This window comes from Oreochromis aureus, linkage group 13, assembly GCF_013358895.1.
Source record: "Oreochromis aureus strain Israel breed Guangdong linkage group 13, ZZ_aureus, whole genome shotgun sequence".
In the NCBI taxonomy this organism is placed as follows: domain Eukaryota; kingdom Metazoa; phylum Chordata; class Actinopteri; order Cichliformes; family Cichlidae; genus Oreochromis; species Oreochromis aureus.
The window spans coordinates 35,365,501-35,382,208 of NC_052954.1; the positions used below are offsets into that span (position 1 = coordinate 35,365,501).

Sequence of the window (16,708 nt, forward strand, 5' to 3'; positions counted from 1 at the left end):
TGATTATTGATCAGTTATTGATTGACAGCACTGGTGCCAGATGGGAGGGCCCTTAAAGAGGACACAGGAGGAAAGGTTAACGTGAGGAAGGCCACGACACCGTCATCATGTAAAAGAACAACTTCATTTTGAGTTGGGTTTTTTTTTTTACATTTTAGTTTTAAATTTGTAACTTTTTTAAATCTAATTTTCACATTTTTTTGACTTTTTTTGTTTTATTACATGTTTTGCTGCTTTATAAATCTTTTTTTTTTTTAGTTTGATTTTTCTGTCAGTGGAGTCGTAGCCTTATTGGCTGCTGAGGTCACATGATCCATCCTTTATTCTCCACAGCTAAACTTAATTAGTGTAAGTTTTGATGCTCGTAGTAAAAGCAGATTTGGAACGATGTGATTGGCTCGTTTTCAGCTTCCTGTTTGGCGTGGCTGACATGAAGTCAGTTGTATGAATTTAGCACCTCGAGCAGTTTCTGGGTGTTTTTCAGTTTAAGTATTGAAACGTCTCATTGGCCAAACATTTACTGCGCTGTGACGCGTCCACCTCGCCGTTCGTGTGTTTTTGTTTAACGGTTTGAAACATGAGGAACAAAAGAAAAAAGGCCTCATCCGTGGAGGTGGGCGGTTCTGTCTGTTTTGTAACTATTGGACATGGCCGTGCCCCCACCGAGGCCACACCTTCACACTTTCTTGTCTTTGTTTGTTCTCGTGGGCCGGTTTCGTTCGTCATCTCTCATGCACTTCTTCCTGCTGCCGTGTGGGTGTGTCCTCCACAGATCCAGCTGTCAGTCAGAATCGGAGACCATTCCAGTGTTAGGATAGCCCCGCCCCCTATCAGTCGTTCGCTGCTGGAGTGAAATCTTCAGTTTCCAGGCTGAACCAAACTTTCCTGCACTCAGTCTTTAAGTCATATTTTTGTTTTTTGTGAGGGCTGAAAAAATGTTTTTGAATCCGCTGCCGAACCAAATCTTTAGCACAAACAGCTGTTTGTTTTTCCCTCCAGCAGTGACTGATAGGGGGAGTGGGGTCATGTGACAGCGAGACATTGCTTCCTGTCATCGTGTACAGATGTTTAATGAGGTTGAGTATCACATGGTATGAAAGTGTGATTTTGTACAGATGTTCATGTATGTACAGCAGAAATAAACTGAAGTACAGTCGACCTGCCCGCTGCGTGTTTCTCTCACACCCACACACACAAGTGAAAAAGCACTACAAAGATGGTGGTCTCACCGGTCTCACAGCAACACTCAAACATCTCAGTGAAGACGAAACTGGTTTTCTTTCAGCGGTGTCCCTGAACTAAACTCAGTCCGACCAACACGTCCATTTAAACAACCTGAACCTCTTGGTGGGGCGTAGCCTGTTCATTGTTGACATCTGATTGGATGTAATCCCACGACAGCTCCCCATCACAGCGGGCGGTGTGATGTTAACCTCCTGGTTCTGCACGCGCTCAGACTCAAATTGAAGGAGGGAGTGTTTCAAATAACCCCAAAACTCTGCAGATGGTGCTGTTATTATTCCACAGGTACAAAAATCCACCCACTTCCTGTCCCAGCTGCTGCTCACAGGAACCTTCCTGTGCTGTGTTCAAGCTCCTGTTGATGTTCTCGGACACGCTGACTCTGAGAAACATCCTGTTCACAGCTGGAATAAAACCAGCTGAGGACCTAAGGCGGGTCACAAACAGTTTGGGGACGGGTGCTTTTTCACAATAAAACACTGATGCAAACATTAAAGTAGGACTTTATTTATTCAGTTTAAAAACTCGTCACAGAGCCAAGAAAAAAATATTCCAGTGAAACTACACCATGCGCCGGTGTGACGTTTTTATTTGGAAAGGGAAAGATAGGAAGGGGTTTCCACACAGGTGCAAAATAAGTCAGGCGTGAGTTATCAAACAGTGATCAATAACTGATGTTTTACCACCGATCAGCAGATGCAGTCAATAACTGATTTATACATCTGTATGATTTTAAAGTTAGAAAACAATTTTATTGTTAGTTACATATCTGATTATTTATCCAGTGATAAACAGAAACACCAGAATCTTTACTACTTCAATAAATTACATTTTTCTGGAGAAACACAAAGCTCTGTATTTATCTTTGGGCCCTGAAGTGGTCATAATGAGCTACAGGTGAGCTCAGCTCAGGTGTCCAGGGCTCCTGAAGTGGCTGTGCTGTGTTCAGTCCATTAATCTGTAAGAATGGTCGCGATGCGTTCAGGGTCCCGCGGTGACGGTGAAGTCTATGTGGTGCATTCAAGGACAGTCAGAGTTCAGAGATGATGTAGTTCTTGTGGTGCGTTCAGGGCCCGGGGAGGTTTGCACAGCGCGGCAGGCGCAGGGCGGCGGCACTCTGTCGGCTCTGCAACGTGTCACGCACCATGTCCTTCCACTGGTCATCGGAGATCTCCCGTGCCCACGGCGGCACGCCCAAAGACGGCAGCGCCACGGCCGCCATCGTCCTCTTCACCAGCTCCACGTGATCTGCAGGTTACAGGAAGTGATGTCAGTGTTTATTTTGAGTCACTGAACAGGTGTCACAGGTGTGTGTCTCACCTGCATCCATGGGGATGGAGGCGCGGCTCCTCTGAGCAGCTGCCCCCTCGGGGTCCTCTTCCTCGTCGCTGTCAGGAGGCGGAGCTTCGGGGAGGTGCAGCCCCATCACCTGTGGAGAGACGTGCAGGTAAGCTGAGTGCCAGGGGAGGCATGGCTCACCTGTCGCAGGGCAGATCTCACCTCTATCCGCTGCTGAACATGCTGCAGCTGCTCGGAGTGGGAGGCCGCCTCCCCCGTCTCCTCCCCCCGCTTCTCCTCGTCGTCCTCTGGCTGTTGGCCGCCGTTCACGCCGTCGGGCTCCTGGTTCAGAGGCTGGTAGTAATACCCTCCCCCACTGCCATCTTCCTCCTCTTCCTCCTCCTCGCCATCCAGCTCCATCTCCCCCACAGCCTCCTCCTCCTCCTCTCCATCCCCCCCACCCCACATGGCACCCGGCGGCGGTGGCAGCGTTCCGTCTGTCGGTCGCTCGTCCTCTCCCAGCTCGTCCTCGGAGCTCGGTAAGACGCGCTCTGGTCCCATCACAGAGCTGCACACTTCCATCCACAGACACACCTGAGGACAGGTAACAGGTCACGTGACTGCATAGCCTAATGTGACATCATCATGCTGCTCACACACACAGATGCTAACAATTAGCAATCATGATCATGACAGGGAGTGTTTACAACATATAACCAATGAAACGAGTTCTCAGGAAAACAGCCAATCGAATGCCTCCTTCAGTATGAGCGCGCTCAGAACCTTCACACTGATAACCACTGTCCTGCCACCTGCCACCATACAGTAATCAGAGTACTATCACTGTAGTAATCAGAGTACTTTAGCAGCAGCTAAAGTGCAGATGAGACTGAATTATGAAATGCAGCATTTTTCCTTCTCATTTTATATATTTTTAGCATGAATTACTTTAGGGTCAGTGTGATGACCCCTGAAAACCTTGCTTCCGGCGCCCCCCGTGCGTGGCAGCCTGTTACAGCAGCTCTGCTCATTCTGAGCTTCTTTCTTATCTCCTCTTTACTTTCTCGTAATTTTTTGTAACTAAAGTTTTAGCAGTTAGATTCTGCAATCATGTTCTAACGTTTTGTGCTAGTCTTGGTTGTCTTTCTCTGTTTTTTTCCACCTTTTTCACCCGTGTCTGGGGACCCAGCGCATGGATCCTTTGTTTACAGTAGGGATCAGCTGTTAGCGCTGGATCCCGCAGCGGTGCTGCCGGCAGACAGACACGACATTCCCAGCGAGCTGTGGAGGAAAAGATGTGGGTGTCGTGCTGGGAGGGAGTGCTGTCGCCCGAGAAGGAGGCGTTATAGACCATCTCTCCCTTCTGTAATCACTGGAAATGTAAGATCTTTGCCCAATAAGATGGATGACTTCACGTTGCTAACCTGGTCACAGAGGGAATACTGGCAATGTAGCATCATGATGCTAACGGAGTCCTGGATAACACCACTAACTCTGGTACCGGACACGAGCGTGATGCTATCGGGATTCCAGCTGCTGCGGGTGGACAGGATGAGAGAGAGCGGTAAGAGGACAGGAGGGGGACTAGCAGTGTTTGTGAATGACAGATGGTGTAACCCCGGGCACATCACTGTGAAAGAACAACTCTGCAACAGAGACATTGGCCCCTCGGCCAACGCGGATGCAGCCTGTGACTCTCTCCACTCTGTGGTCAGCAGACTGCAAACACAATCTCCGAGAGCCCTCCTCATAATATCAGGGGACTTCAATCATGCCTCACTGGACTCCACACTACCCACCTTCACCCAGTATGTGACCTGCCCAACCAGAGACAATAAAACACTGGACTTACTGTATGCCAATGCTGAAGAGGCATACAGTTCATCGGCTCTCCCTCCCCTGGGCAGATCTAATCACAACCTGGTGCACCTTGTCCCTGTGTATGAGCCCTTAGTGCGCAGGGAGCCGCCAGCCACCCGCACAGTGCAGAGGAGGAGGAGGAGGCTCTTAAGGATTGTTTTGAGTCCACTGTGTGGGAGGTGATCTGTGACATGCATTACCGACTATATTCATTTCTGTGTGGATAACATCGCACCCACCAGGACTGTGCAGTGTTTCTCCAACAACAAACCGTGGATTACCCCAGAAATTAAAGCCGCCCCCAAGCAGAAGAGGAGGGCCTTCAAATCTAGAGACAAGGAGGAGCTGAAAAGGGTGCAGAGAGAGCTGAGGGGGCCTCAGAACCATATCGGGCCACAAACATCAGAACTCTCTGCCTGGGAGGGATGTGAGGTGGGCAAATGAACTGAATCATTTCTTCAACAGATTTGATTCAGCCATGAGGCAGTCTCCAACATCGGCTGCAGACTCACCCACCCCCACTGTTACTGTTCCACCTCTGACACCTCAGACACTTCACACCTCCTCTATTCACCCTGCTCACTCCTCCCCACCCCCAACAACAGCATCCAATACACACGCAACACAAGGCTCCAGCCTGTCTCTCTCAACCACCCAGGTTAGGAGGGAACTGAGGAGGATCAAAGCCAAGAAGGCAGCGGGTCCAGATGGCATCAGCTCAAGGGTCATCAGGTCCTGCGCGGACCAACTGTGTGGGGTGATCGAGCACCTCTTCAACCTGAGCCTGAGGCTGGGGAGAGTCCCACAGCTCTGGAAAACCTCCAGTGTTGTACCAGTGCCAAAGACTTCACGCCCCAAGGACCTCAACAGCTACAGGCCGGTGGCTCTGACATCCCACCTGATGAAGACCCTGGAGCGGCTGGTCCTGGTTCTGGTTCAGCTTCGGCACCTGGTGAGCTCGTCACTGGACCCACTTCAGTTTGCCTACCAGCCTGGCACCGGAGCGGATGATGCCGTCATTCACCTTGTGCATCGTTCGCTCTCTCACCTGGAGACCGCTGGGAGCACTGTGAGAATCACGTTCTTTGATTTTTCCAGTGCCTTCAACACTATTCTGCCCACAGTCCTGAAGGACAACCTGGAGTGGACCATCACCTCACTACCTGGATTTTGGACTACCTCACCGACCGACCACAGTATGTGAGGACTCAGGGCTGTGTGTCGGACAGGGTCGTCTGCAGTTCGGGGGCCCCACAGGGAACGGTTCTGGCTCCGTCCCTCTTCACCATCTACACTGCAGACTTCTCCCACAACTCCACCCAGTGCTTCCTGCAGAAGTTCTCTGATGACTCTGCAATAGTCGGCCTCATCACTGATGGGGACGACAAGGAGTACAGAGGACTGACTCAGGACTTTGTGGACTGGTGCCAGCTGAACTACCTCCAGATGAACACCAGTAAAACCAAGGAGCTGGTGGTAGACTTCCACAGACACAAACATCCCCCACTGCAACCACTGCTCATCCAAGGTATGGACATTGAGGCTGTGGACAGCTACAGGTACCTTGGTGTTCATCTGAACAATAAACTGGACTGGACTCATAACTCAATTCAATTCAATTCAATTCAATTTTATTTATATAGCGCCAAATCACAACAAAAGTCGCCTCAAGGCGCTTTATATTGTACAGTAGATAGCACAATAATAAATACAGAGAAAACCCAACAATCATATGACCCCTATGAGCAAGCACTTTGGCGACAGTGGGAAGGAAAACTCCCTTTAACAGGAAGAAACCTCCAGCAGAACCAGGCTCAGGGAGGGCGGCCATCTGCTGCGACCGGTTGGGGTGAAAGAAGGAAAACAGGATGAAAGACATGCTGTGGAAGAGAGACAGAGATTAATAACAGATATGATTCGATGCAGAGAGGTCTATTAGCACATAGTGAGTGAGAAAGGTGACTGGAAGGAAAAACTCAATGCATCATGGGAATCCCGGCAGCCTACGTCTATTGCAGCATAACTAAGGGAGGATTCAGGGTCACCTGGTCCAGCCCTAACTATATGCTTTAGCAAAAGGAAAGTTTGAAGCCTAATCTTGAAAGTAGAGATAGTGTCTGTCTCCTGAATCCAAACTGGAAGTTGGTTCCACAGAAGAGGGGCCTGAAAACTGAAGGCTCTGCCTCCCATTCTACTTTTAAATACTCTAGGAACAACAAGTAGGCCTGCAGTGCAAGAGCGAAGTGCTCTAATAGGGTGATATGGTACTACAAGGTCATTAAGATAAGATGGGGCCTGATTATTTAAGACCTTGTATGTGAGGAGCAGGATTTTGAATTCAATTCTGGATTTAACAGGAAGCCAATGAAGGGAAGCCAAAACAGGAGAAATATGCTCTCTCTTTCTAGTCCCTGTCAGGACCCTTGCTGCAGCATTTTGGATTAGCTGAAGGCTTTTCAGCGAGTTTTTAGGACATCCTGATAATAAAGAATTACAGTAGTCCAGCCTGGAAGTAATAAATGCATGAACTAGTTTTTCAGCATCACTCTGAGACAGGATATTTCTAATTTTAGAGATGTTGCGCAAATGGAAGAAAGCAGTCTTACATATTTGTTTAATATGTGCGTTGAAGGACATGTCCTGGTCAAAATGACTCAAGGTTCCTCACAGCATTACTGGAGGCCAAGGTAATGCCATCCAGAGTAAGAATCTGCTTAGATACCATATTTCTAAGATTTTCAGGGCCGAGTACAATAACCTCAGTTTGATCTGAATTAAGAAGCAGAAAGTTAGCGCGCCATCCAGGTCTTTATGTCTTTAAGACATTCCTGCAGTTTAACTAATTGGTCTGTGATACCTGGCTTCATGGACAGATAGAGCTGCATGTCATCTGCATAGCAGTGAAAATTTATGCTATGTCTTCTAATGATGCTGCCTAAGGAAGCATGTATAATGTAAATAGAATTGGTCCTAGCACTGAACCCTGTGGAACTCCATAATTGACCTTAGTGTGTGAAGAGGACTCTCCATTTACATGTACAAATTGGAGTCTATTAGATAGATATGATACAAACCACTGCAGTGCAGTACCTGTAATACCTACAGCATGTTCTAATCGCTCTAATAGGATATTATGATCAACAGTATCAAACGCAGCACTGAGGTCTAGCAGGACAAGCACAGAGATGAGTCCACTGTCAGAGGCCATAAGAAGATCATTTGTAACCTTCACTAAAGCTGTTTCTGTGCTGTGCTGAGCTCTGAAACCTGACTGAAACTCTTCAAATAAGCCATTCCTCTGCAGATGATCAGTTAGCTGTTTGACAACTACTCTTTCAAGGATTTTTGATATGAAAGGAAGGTTGGAGAGTGGCCTATAATTAGCTAAGACAGCTGGGTCTAGAGATGGCTTTTTAAGTAAAGGTTTAACTACAGCCACCTTGAAGGCCTGTGGTACATAGCCGATTATTAGAGATAGGTTGATCATATTTAAGATTGAAGCATTAATTAATGGCAGGACTTCTTTGAGCAGTTTTGTAGGAATGGGGTCTAAAAGACACGTTGATGGTTTGGAGGAATTAATTATTGAAGTTAACTCAGAAAGATCAATTGGAGAAAAGAGTCTAACTTAACATTGATGGTACTAAAAGTAGCTGTAGATAATATTACATCTGTGGGATGATTATTGGTAATTTTTTCTAATGATAAAAATTTTATTTGTGAAGAAGTTCATGAAGTCATTACTAGTTAACGTTAAAGGGATTGTTGGCTCAGTAGAGCTCTGACTTTTTGTCAGCCTGGCAACAGTGCTGAAGAGAAACCTGGGGTTGTTCTTATTTTCTTCAATCAGTGACGAATAGTAAGATGTTCTGGCTTTGCGGAGGGCTTTCTTATAAAGCAGCAAACTATTTCTCCAGGCTAAATGATGATCCTCTAAATTTGTGACACGCCATTTCCTCTCCAGCTTACGAGTTATCTGCTTTAGGCTACGTGTTTGAGAATTATACCACGGAGTCAGGGACTTTGGATTTGAGGCCTTAGTTTTCACAGGAGCTACAGTATCCAGAGTCGTGCGTAGTGAGGAGGTAAAATTATTAACAAGATAATCGACCTCTGTTGGAGTAGCGTTCAGATAGCTGCTCTGCTCTATGTTGGTACAGGGCATTGAAGATGATAACAGTGGGTGGATTATATTCTTAAACTTAGTTACAGCACTTTCGGAAAGACATCTACTTTGATAAAGTCTACTCTCCACTGCTGTGTAATCAATTATTGTAAATGTAAATGTTATCAGGAAATGATCAGACAGCAGAGGGTTTTCAGGAAACACTGTTAAATGTTCAGTTTCTATGCCATATGTTAAAACAAGATCTAGAGTGTGATTAAAGTGGTGGGTGGGTTCTTTTACATTTTGAGAGAAGCCAATTGAGTCTAATAACAGATTAAATGCGATGTTGAGGCTGTCATTCTTAGTATCTACATGGATGTTAAAATCACCCACAATAATTATTTTATCTGAGCTGAGCACTAAATCAGATAAAAAGTCTGAGAAATCAGAGAGAAACTCTGTGTAAGGCCCAGGTGGACGATAGATGATAACAAGTAAGACTGGTTTCTGAGTTTTACAGCTGGGTTGGACGAGGCTAAGCATCAGGCTTTCAAATGAATTAAAAGTCTGTCTTGGTCTTTCGTTAATTAATAGGCTGGTGTGAAAAATTGCTGCCACACCGCCCCTCGGCCTGTGCTTCGAGATTTCTGGTAGTTAGAATGACTCGGGGTGTTGATTCATTTAAACTAACATAATCATCCTGCTGCAACCAGGTTTCTGTAAGGCAGAGTAAATCGATTTGTTGATCAATTATTAAGTCATGTACTAACAGAGACTTGGAGGAGAGAGACCTAATATTTAATAATCCACATTTCACTGTTTTACTCTTTGGTTCAGATGTGGATACTGTATTGTTCTTTCTTTGTGATTTTTTATGTTTAAGTTGTTTATTGCTGGTTTTGGTTTGTTTTTTTGTCTTTTGGGAGCTGACACAGTCTCAATGGAGATGGGTTTTGGGGGTAGCAGGAGGAGAGAAGCTGCAGAGGCGTGTAAGACTGCAACTCTGCTTCCTGGTCCCAACTCTGGATAGTCATATTTTGAGGGGTTTAATAAATTTGTCCATATTTCTAGAAATGAGAGCTGCTCCATCCAAAGTGGGATGGATGCCGTCTCTCCTAACAAGACCAGGTTTCCTCCAGAAGGTTTGCCAATTATCTATGAAGCCCACATCGTTTCTGGGACACCACTCAGACAGCCAGCAATTTAAGGAGAACATGCGGCTAAACATGTCACTCCTGGTCTGATTGGGGTCTAACTCAGACGCCCTCTACAGGAAAGGGCAGAGCAGGCTGTACCTGCTGCGGAGACTCAGGTCGTTTGGAGTGGAGGGCCCACTCCTGAAGACCTTCTATGACTCTGTGGTGGCCTCAGCCATCTTTACCACTGTGGCCTGCTGGGATGGCAGCATCTCTGCCGGGGACAGGAAGAGACTGAACAGGCTGATCCGAAGGGCCAGCTCTGTTCTAGGATGCCCTCTGGACCCAGTGGAGGTGGTGAGTGACAGGAGAATGGCGGCTAAGCTGTCATCCCTGTTGGACAACATCTCCCACCCCATGCAGGAGACTCTGACAGCACTGAGCAGCTCCTTCAGTGGGAGACTGCGGCACCTACGGTGTGGGACGGAGAGATTTCGCAGGTCTTTCCTCCCCACTGCTGTAAGACTCCACAATAAAGACTTTAACTGATCAAACACACAAACCCACACACATGCAATAACACTAAGTGCAATAATCTTTTCTGGCATCGTTGTATTATACTCAAGTGTATATAGGATTTGTATTTTATTTTATTCTATTGTATTGTGTACAGTTGTGTACAGTATCCTATTCTTATCTTATTCCAGTGTTTTTTTTTATTTTTCTATATAACTTTGCACTGTCGACTTTCTGCTGTAACAAAACAAATTTCCCACGTGTGGGACTAATAAAGTTTTATCTTATCTTATCAACCTCAACTCTGAACTCAAAGCTGAGGCTTTACAAACTTCACCAAGTTTCGAGCCGTCGCTGAGCAACACCAGTCCAGAAGTGAGAAACAGAATCGCTGAAGCTCACAGAGCAAAATCACTGCAGCGGCTCAAAGTGCGAAGAACTTCAAAGAGAGCCACACAGAACAGAAGAAGCCTGGCAGAGGAACGAAGCAAAGACTCTGAAAGGAAACTGTTGAGGGTCTGAAGAGCCCAGAACAACCGCAGAGACACTCGTGGATGACTCAGCCAAGTCGGGAATCGTAGTCTCAAAGAAGACTTTTCAATTCAATTCAATTTTATTTATATAGCGCCAAATCACAACAGAAGTCGCCTCAAGGTGCTTTATATTGTACAGTAGATCGCACAATAATAAATACAGAGAAAAACCCAACAATCATATGACCCCCTATGAGCAAGCACTTTGGCGACAGTGGGAAGGAAAAACTCCCTTTTAACAGGAAGAAACCTCCGGCAGAGCCAGGCTCAGGGAGGGGCGGGGCCATCTGCTGTGATTGGTTGGGGTGAGAGAAGGAAGACAGGATAAAGACATGCAGTGGAAGAGAGACAGAGATTAATAACAGATATGATTCGATGCAGAGAGGTCTATTAACACATAGTGAGTGAGAAAGGTGACTGGAAGGGAAAAACTCAATGCATCATGGGAATCCCCGGCAGCCTACAAAAGACGGTCACTAGAACCCTGCACAGGGACGCACTGAGAGGCTGCAGTCAGTCAGACTAAAGTATGCCGAAGACGACCCGGAGACAGATTCTGCAGACTGAAGCGTCCTTTGGTCAGACCAGATGAAACTTTGTGGACACAGAGACGCTGCTCATGTTTGGAGAAAGAAGACGGACGCTACCACCCAAAGAACAGCGTCCCACGGCATAATACCGCCACCACCGTGTGTCTGAAGGTGGACAGGAGAAAGATCACCGCTGCAGGTGAACAAAGCCCGGCCACAAACCAAAGTGAGCGCCGTGATCTTGGGTCCTGCCAGGAGACCATCACATGGCGGGGGCCCTTCTCCAAAGAGGGGCTGGGTAGAACTAGCATGCTAGCAAAGCTACTAAGTTCAGTTCAGTAATCTGTAACTGAAGCGTAATCGAATTACCTTTAGTCAGGTAATCCGAGTCTTTTACTGTTTTACTTAAACCAATCAAAGTAGTTGATCTGCAGTACTCAGAGTATTTGGAGTAACCTGATTACTATGTTAGTATCTGGAGGCTAACCGGGTATACACCGGGCTCAGAGACCCGAACGCCCCCCGAGGCGTCACCTGTGACCGACACTACCTGCTGCTGACACACACACACACACACACACACACACACACACACACACACACACACAGAGAGGAAGAGAAAGATGAAACAGCTGGAGCAGCTAACAGTGACTCAGACGCGGTGTGTTTGTCATGAAGCCTCCAGCTGTTTCTTTGTTTCCTTCTTTGTTTGTCAGAGTCGTAAACACGCCGGTCGCACGTGAGCCTCACCTGTCTGTCGTTCCGTCTGTCCGCTCGAAGCTGCTACGGGGACTGTTAGCCGCTGCTAGCTGCAGCCGCTACTGCGCACAAATACTTCCGGGTACGTAAGGACGCAACAGCGATGACGTCAGAGTACGTAGTGGAGGTCGTCCAAACATGAGAGTCTCTTAAATTATTTGAATGTATGTAACTTTTTAAATTACACCCCCTGGCATATGTTAATTTTGTTCAAGTTGTATACATTTTCTGTGTGCTGTTCCATAATAATAATAATAAAAAAAAACATGTACAGTGTTTGTTTTTCCTCCAACTTTATTTCAACTGGAACAATAACGACAACCATAACACATGGAGGAGACACTGGAAGAGTACGTACAATTAAACAAACTCGATAGAAACATAGATTAAAAGGGAGGGGAAAAAATAAATTAAATTAAACCAATAATAAACCAGAAAGAATAATAAAAAAAGAATGTTACAGTTGTTCCAAAAATAAAGTCTTTGTGGAGAAAAGTTATGTTTATAGATCAAAAAGCCGAAGCGCTTGTTGATGAAAGTTGGAGAGTTTCATTGGGATTTTCTTGCAGAGAAGAATAAAGTCCAAGCCACCCAAATGTAAAAAGATCATAATAATGTAATAATTATTACTCTCTGTATTTAACCCATTCACTCAGTGAAGCAGTGGGCAGCCACCAATCCAGCGCCCGGGGAGCAATGTAGGACGGCACCTTGCTCCGGGGTCTCTCTTGGTAGCCGTTCGGTGGATTCAAACCTCCGACGTGGCGAATCACAGAGTGACGTCAAGGAGGAAGGCGATGTCAGCAACATCAGACCATTTAAACATGGAGCCAACTTCATTATAAAAAAGGGACATTTTGTTGGTTTGACACACTCGTAATGTGAACAAGTCATTTTCATACATTCAACAAACCTTAGTCTTCATCGCTGATCGGATTAATTTAATGACTGAATCTATGGAGGGTATTTTTGTACTGGGAACATGCATGATTACAACAGCCACACATACACGATAATTTTTATGAATTCAAAGAGGAAACTTGAACTTTTCAATTCAATTCAATTTCTTTATTGTCCCACAAGGGGAAATTAGTTTAGCAGCAGGATAAAACAGAACAATACTAAAAAATAATAATGACAATAATAATGATAGAAAGTTCAAGGACAATTAAGGAGACAAGACGCAGTAGGGATAAAAGAGACCTGGAGTCTTTTAGTCCTCCTCGGAGGTACTCAACTCAAACTCACTGTGAAGTGGATGGTTCACACAATTAATAATAGAATGAGCCTTTCTAAGCACATTTCTATTGTAAATGGTCAAAAGTCTATCTTGCCAGCGCCCTGAAATTTTGCTAGCAGTTTTTACCAGAAGTCCCAACCGATTCTTATTCTTCACCGTCAGGTTACCAAACCAGGTATCAGTATTAAAAAAATAAATTAAAAAAAATAAGAGGTGGAAGACTAGGGAATACTTACGTTGCTTTAGGTTTTTGGTTTCAGATACCGTTCTGAATAAAAAGCTAATTTTAGGAGGAGAGTAGAACCGCGGTAATAATCCTGAAACCGCTGAGCTTCATCATTTATATTTGCCGCTGAGTTGTCGGGATATTTGACTCATCTGGAAAAGCGAGGATCTAGAAGAGATTTGTGGCTCGTACATCAAATAAATTCACAGATAAAGTTAAAATAAAACCATCAATATTTACTGATCGTGCGGCACTCCTTTGAGTTTGGTCAGCTAGTCAATAGAACATGTTCCAAACTATTGGAAATTAAATAATATCCCTTTGAATAATAAACTCTTCAAAAAAAAAATCATCATTATTACTATTAGCAGTTAGTGTAGAAATGAAGAAAATGTTTATGATAAGCACGGGGAATAAACCCAATGTAGATTAAGAGACGGAATTCAATTCAATTCAATTTTATTTATATAGCGCCAAATCACAACAAAAGTCGCCTCAAGGCGCTTTATATTGTACAGTAGATAGCACAGAGAAAAACCCAACAATCATATGACCCCCTATGAGCAAGCACTTTGGCGACAGTGGGAAGGAAAAACTCCCTTTTAACAGGAAGAAACCTCCGGCAGAACCAGGCTCAGGGAGGGGCGGGGCCATCTGCTGCGACCGGTTGGGGTGAAAGAAGAAAAACAGGATAAAGACATGCTGTGGAAGAGAGACAGAGATTAATAACAGATATGATTCGATGCAGAGAGGTCTATTAACACATGAAATAAGCCAGTGAAAAGAGACTTAACAAAATAAAATGATAAAAGAAATAGTTGGTATCCGTGACAATGATGTCATTCAGACGAACATAATCAATCTGAATGACATCATGTTTATCAGGATCTGCCTCAGGGTCTCCACGTGAATGGATGGGAAGGAAAATCAAACAGTTTCATTGTTTGGTTTCAACAAATCAACAATGAACAGCTATACTCTAAAAACCCGACAGCTATAACCTGCCCCCACTTCAAGTGTTAAAAAAAATCAAAAAGAGTCATGTGATCAGGAATTATCCCTGGAACAATCAAAGACTGTATCTGCAAAATCCCAGGTAATGACGGCCACATCGCTGACTTCTTATTACGTTTGGGTTTTTAAACTTTTTATTTATATTCAAAAACGTGTTCAGTAGTCCATCCTTGCCCCATTTCACATTTACCATCCTTATTATGTATACGGTCATCCATCATAATCATCGGGGTAACTTTCTGCTGAACATTTCGGGGGGGGGGGGGGGTGTGTCAAGATCTCTGTCTAAATAAATAAATAAATCTGGGTCAATTCCCAGATGATTAAACATGCAACTATTATTCTGGTAATACCCGAAATGAATAAAGAAAATCAACAGCCTATTTATGCAAGATAATTCATAATTTTATTTGGGGGGGGGGGGTTATATTGGTTGGGTCTGATTAATGGGGGGGTCATAACCGCCTAAACCCCCATGGAAATTACGCCCCTGATAGTAATCATGTGGTCGTAGCCTTTGCTTCTGGAGGCTACCACTGAACAAAACACATTTAACCTCATGACGTGAAAGGAATATTGAAATAATTACAAACATAAACAAATAACTCCAAAATGATTACAATAAAAATAATGACTAAGATAAACACAGGAAAAAAAGTCATAAAATAAAATAAATAAATACACAGAGGTGTCAGGACTCAAAGGTTTTGTTTTTTCCATAACGTAGACCTTTTCAGTTCTCTCTCCTGTGTGATGCTGGAACCATGAAAGACTCTCAGTACATATTTACAGTGTTTGTCCACCATGTTTCAAAACGAATACGGATGGATATAAAGTATAAATCAACCCATAAAATACTTTTTATATCTATTTGCACATATTTCCAAACCTCAATGATTCTGGAGCCTACCTCTCCACAGTGCTGGATGGACGGACTGACGGACGGATGGTTTATGTTATGGTTCAGGTTTAGGTTCTTTATTGATATATTTAAAGCCTTTGATGCTGTAAACCACAAATTGTTAATTGATGTTTTGGAGTTTCTAGATTTTGGTCAGTACTTTAAAAAAAGCATGAAAACATTGTATAATGATGTTAGTAGTCCTATGGAACGCCAGGACTGCCATAATGAATTACTTAAATACACCATTAAATAATTAATTAAATGTGTCAATAATTAATTAAAATGGTAATTAATTAATTAAATAAATAGTTATGACACATGTAATTAATTAATTATTGACACATTTAATTAATTATTTATGTATTTCATATTTTAATTAATTATTGACACATTTAATTAATTAATTATTGACACATTTCATTAATTATTTATGTATTTCACATTTTAATTAATTATTGACACATTTAATTAATTATTTAATGATATATTTATTTATTTCATTTTGGCAGTCCTGGCGCCTGGCTCTCATCATGAATTAATTTTATCTGTCAGCCTCACCCATCAAACTCACGGGGCGGGGTTAACGCTGCCCATGCAGCTTCTCTAACATTTGATTGGTTGCCGTGCAATGTAAGTCAAAACAGGTCGATCCTAGATAATCGATTGCTTCTGTAGACTTGAGGCAGCCAGGTATCCCAGAATGCGTTTCAAATCACAGGCAGCAATGGTGGTGGTGTAGTTTTAAAATACCCCGTTTTCTGTCACCAGCTACACTTTTAACAGTGTTTTAGCCGCGAATGTCGCGCTGTAATCTTCACATGTCTGGTCAGGTTGTCAACATAGAACATGTTTGCAAAAGTGCTCAGATGTTTTCAGAGATTTCAGTAGCTCTGCTAACAGTCAGCATGCAGAGTGCACCGAGGGGTTACGTCAACCGGTTTGTTTACATATTCCACTCTCCGTGTTCCACATGTTGCATTCGCAGATTCGCATTTTCACCGAACGATCGTCTCTTTCCGCCTGGTCTTGTGTCTCTGTGCTTCTGTAACATAAAGAACGAGCTGACATGTTTCTCAGGACACCAGCGATCAGCTCAGCAGGCCCTCAGTTTACCTGCATGCGTCCTCCTCACCTGTCAGCTGTTTAACGCCTGCTGCTAATTCAAGAAACACGCCCACGTTACCTGGTGATAGTCACAGTTTAACTGGGCAGCCGGTGCTTGATATAACGCAATGTCAGCGCATTTTTCTGCACAACATAAGTAAATATAGTATTTTTCCCGAGCGCAGAGCTGCTGGAGCTTGTTTCCTTACAGAGGACTTTATAGGCGAACCCACTTCATCGGCAGCTGATGTCCAATCA

General features: G+C 44.2%; 1 protein-coding gene across 1 annotated transcript; it reads right to left on the reverse strand.

The window, feature by feature from the left end:
- Positions 1 to 1,733: 1,733 nt before the first annotated feature.
- mea1 (male-enhanced antigen 1) lies at positions 1,734 to 12,086 on the reverse strand. Its single transcript, XM_031736123.2, has 4 exons — positions 11,954 to 12,086; positions 2,743 to 3,114; positions 2,563 to 2,671; positions 1,734 to 2,490 (listed from the first exon to the last, which is right to left on the reverse strand). Exons 2-4 carry the CDS (start codon positions 3,100 to 3,102, stop codon positions 2,309 to 2,311), a joined length of 651 nt encoding a protein of 216 aa, XP_031591983.1. The 5' UTR covers positions 3,103 to 3,114; positions 11,954 to 12,086; the 3' UTR covers positions 1,734 to 2,308.
- Between the last annotated feature and the right edge of the window lie 4,622 nt (positions 12,087 to 16,708).